Source organism: Propithecus coquereli, unplaced genomic scaffold, assembly GCF_000956105.1.
Source record: "Propithecus coquereli isolate 6110/MARCELLA unplaced genomic scaffold, Pcoq_1.0 Scaffold527, whole genome shotgun sequence".
NCBI lineage: Eukaryota > Metazoa > Chordata > Mammalia > Primates > Indriidae > Propithecus > Propithecus coquereli.
The window spans coordinates 950,523-952,710 of NW_012151141.1; the positions used below are offsets into that span (position 1 = coordinate 950,523).

Genomic DNA, 2,188 nt, shown 5'->3' on the forward strand with positions numbered 1-2,188 from the left:
GGATTCTCATGCTTTCCCCTTATGGTTACAGAATGGCTGCCACAGATCCAGGCATCACATCATCACTCCAGCATGTCCAAAGACAGGAAGTGGGACAACAGGGCAGCAAAAATGAGCTTTCTTCAACTGTTTCTCTTCTTTCCCCCTCTTTTTTTTTTTTTCATTTTCAAAAAAATTAGGGAGGAAAATACAGAATTCCCCTAGCAGTTGCTCTCTAGTATCTCATTGGCTAGAACTGGGTCTCATGATCACACTTAAGCAGCAAAGGAGACTTGGAAAGCAGTCTGGCGTGTTCATTTTCTACAAAGGAAGGTAGGCAACGGGAATAGCTATTGGGTATCCATATCATGAAAATGAATAATTACTCTATCTTTTAGTTTCAGCTCCTGAATTCGTTTTCGAACATGGCTATCAAACTTACCTGCCCACGGAAAGTAACGAAAACCAGACAGCCACGGTCATCTCTCTCCCTGCCAAGTCACGTACCAAGAAGCCTGCGACCCCACCTGCTCAGAAAAGGCTTAACTGTTGCTATCCAGGTAGAGGCAGTATTATGTCCTACTTGTGTGGAGGGCGGGACATTTAACCCGGTTCAGGTTCCAGGGTTCTCCCTTATGAATTCCTGACAACTGGACACAGATGTGTCCCAAATTGCCTGGCATAAAAGTTAGAGCCCCACAGCATTTGCGTCAACGCATACGGCTTCTCTCTCGCTGTCCGTGGCCACTGTGCACGTGGGCTCTTAGACTTTTATGGCCACGGGCCTTTGAAATGGAATTCGGGAAAACTTCTGATTGCTGTAAATTTTTCTGCCTGTGCTATAGTTTAGGAAGACATCCAGTAAGATTTTTCTTCCCTTACTTTTCTTTTAACTTTTTATTTGGAAATAAGTTCAGACTTACAGAGAAGTTGCAAAAATTATACAAAAAATTCCTGTATACCTTTCATCTAGATGCCTCAAATGTTAGCATTTTACCATATTTGCTTCATCATTCTTTCTATATATACGTATATTTTTCCCCGAACAATTTAAGAGCAGGTTGCAGACGTGATGCCCCCTCACCCCCAAATATCTCAGTATGTATTTTCTAAAAACAAGGACACTCTTTTATATAACTACAGGATGTTCATCAAAATCAGAAAATTAACATGGATACGTACTATCACCAAATCTACTCACCTTAATCAGATTTCAGCGACTGTCCCACAAACGTCCTTTCGATCAAAAGAAAAACACTTTTCCCCCAGTCCAGGCTTCAACCTGTGCTCACTATTTGCATTTGGATTTTATTTGTCTTTAGTTTCCTTTCATCAGGAACAGTTAAGCTTTTGTCTTTCATGAGCTTGACATTTTTGAAAAGTATAGGCCAGTTATTTTGTAAAGCGGGCCTCAGTTTGGGTTTGTCTGATGTTTCCTCATTATTAGATTCAGGTTACACAGTTTGGGCAGGAACCACAGAAGTCATGTTGTGTCCCTCTTGGTGCATCATGTAAGGAGGCAGGTGAGACCTATTGGTCCCATGACTGTGGCGTTAACATTCGTCCCTTGGTTAAGGAAGTTTCTGCCAGTTTTCTCCACTATAAAGTTACAATGTTCCCCTCTGTAATTAATCTTTCCTTATTTTTCGTAGGTTGTCAGTTCAAGACTGCCTATGGCATGAAGGACATGGAGCGTCATTTAAAAATTCACACGGGTAAGTAAAATTTCTTTAGCACATGTTCCCCAAACCCCTGCCGTGTGCTAGGAGCTGGGGATCCAGGTAGTCTGACACACGCTATGACTCAAAACCTCATTGGTTGTCGCGGGAATACAGATCCAAATTAAATAAAAATGAGATGCTGTTTTTACATACGATTTTGGCAGAAAATGTTTAAAGCAATAAAATACAGTACTGGAGAGGATGTGAGCAAACTTGGCTAGTGGGAATGTGAACTGCAGCAGCCATTGTGAAAACTAACCTGCCAAGATTAATTAAAATTTGAATGTACATATTCTTCTCATGTTAAGGAGATGATCCTATTTAAGTGTGTGTGTTTGTCTGTAATGATCAGTAAGGAGAGAAATAAAGGGAAAAAATAAAAACTTTTATGTATTTTCACATTTTATCATTAGATACAGTGAATATGTATCATTTTTGTAATTTAGAAAGGAAGATTTTATAAGTATTTTTGTAAGAAAGAAAAATCA

The 2,188-nt window shown here is 39.8% G+C and overlaps 1 protein-coding gene across 1 annotated transcript in view; it reads left to right on the forward strand.

Annotated features, from left to right (window-relative positions):
- The window catches only part of LOC105820436 (zinc finger protein 64 homolog, isoforms 1 and 2-like), a 30,062-nt gene that overhangs the window by 18,626 nt on the left and 9,248 nt on the right, over positions 1–2,188 (forward strand). Inside the window, exons 3-4 of the mRNA XM_012656917.1 lie at positions 378–539; positions 1,632–1,694. Of these exons, the coding sequence (XP_012512371.1) occupies positions 378–539; positions 1,632–1,694 (225 nt within the window). The remainder of the gene's footprint in view (positions 1–377; positions 540–1,631; positions 1,695–2,188) is intronic.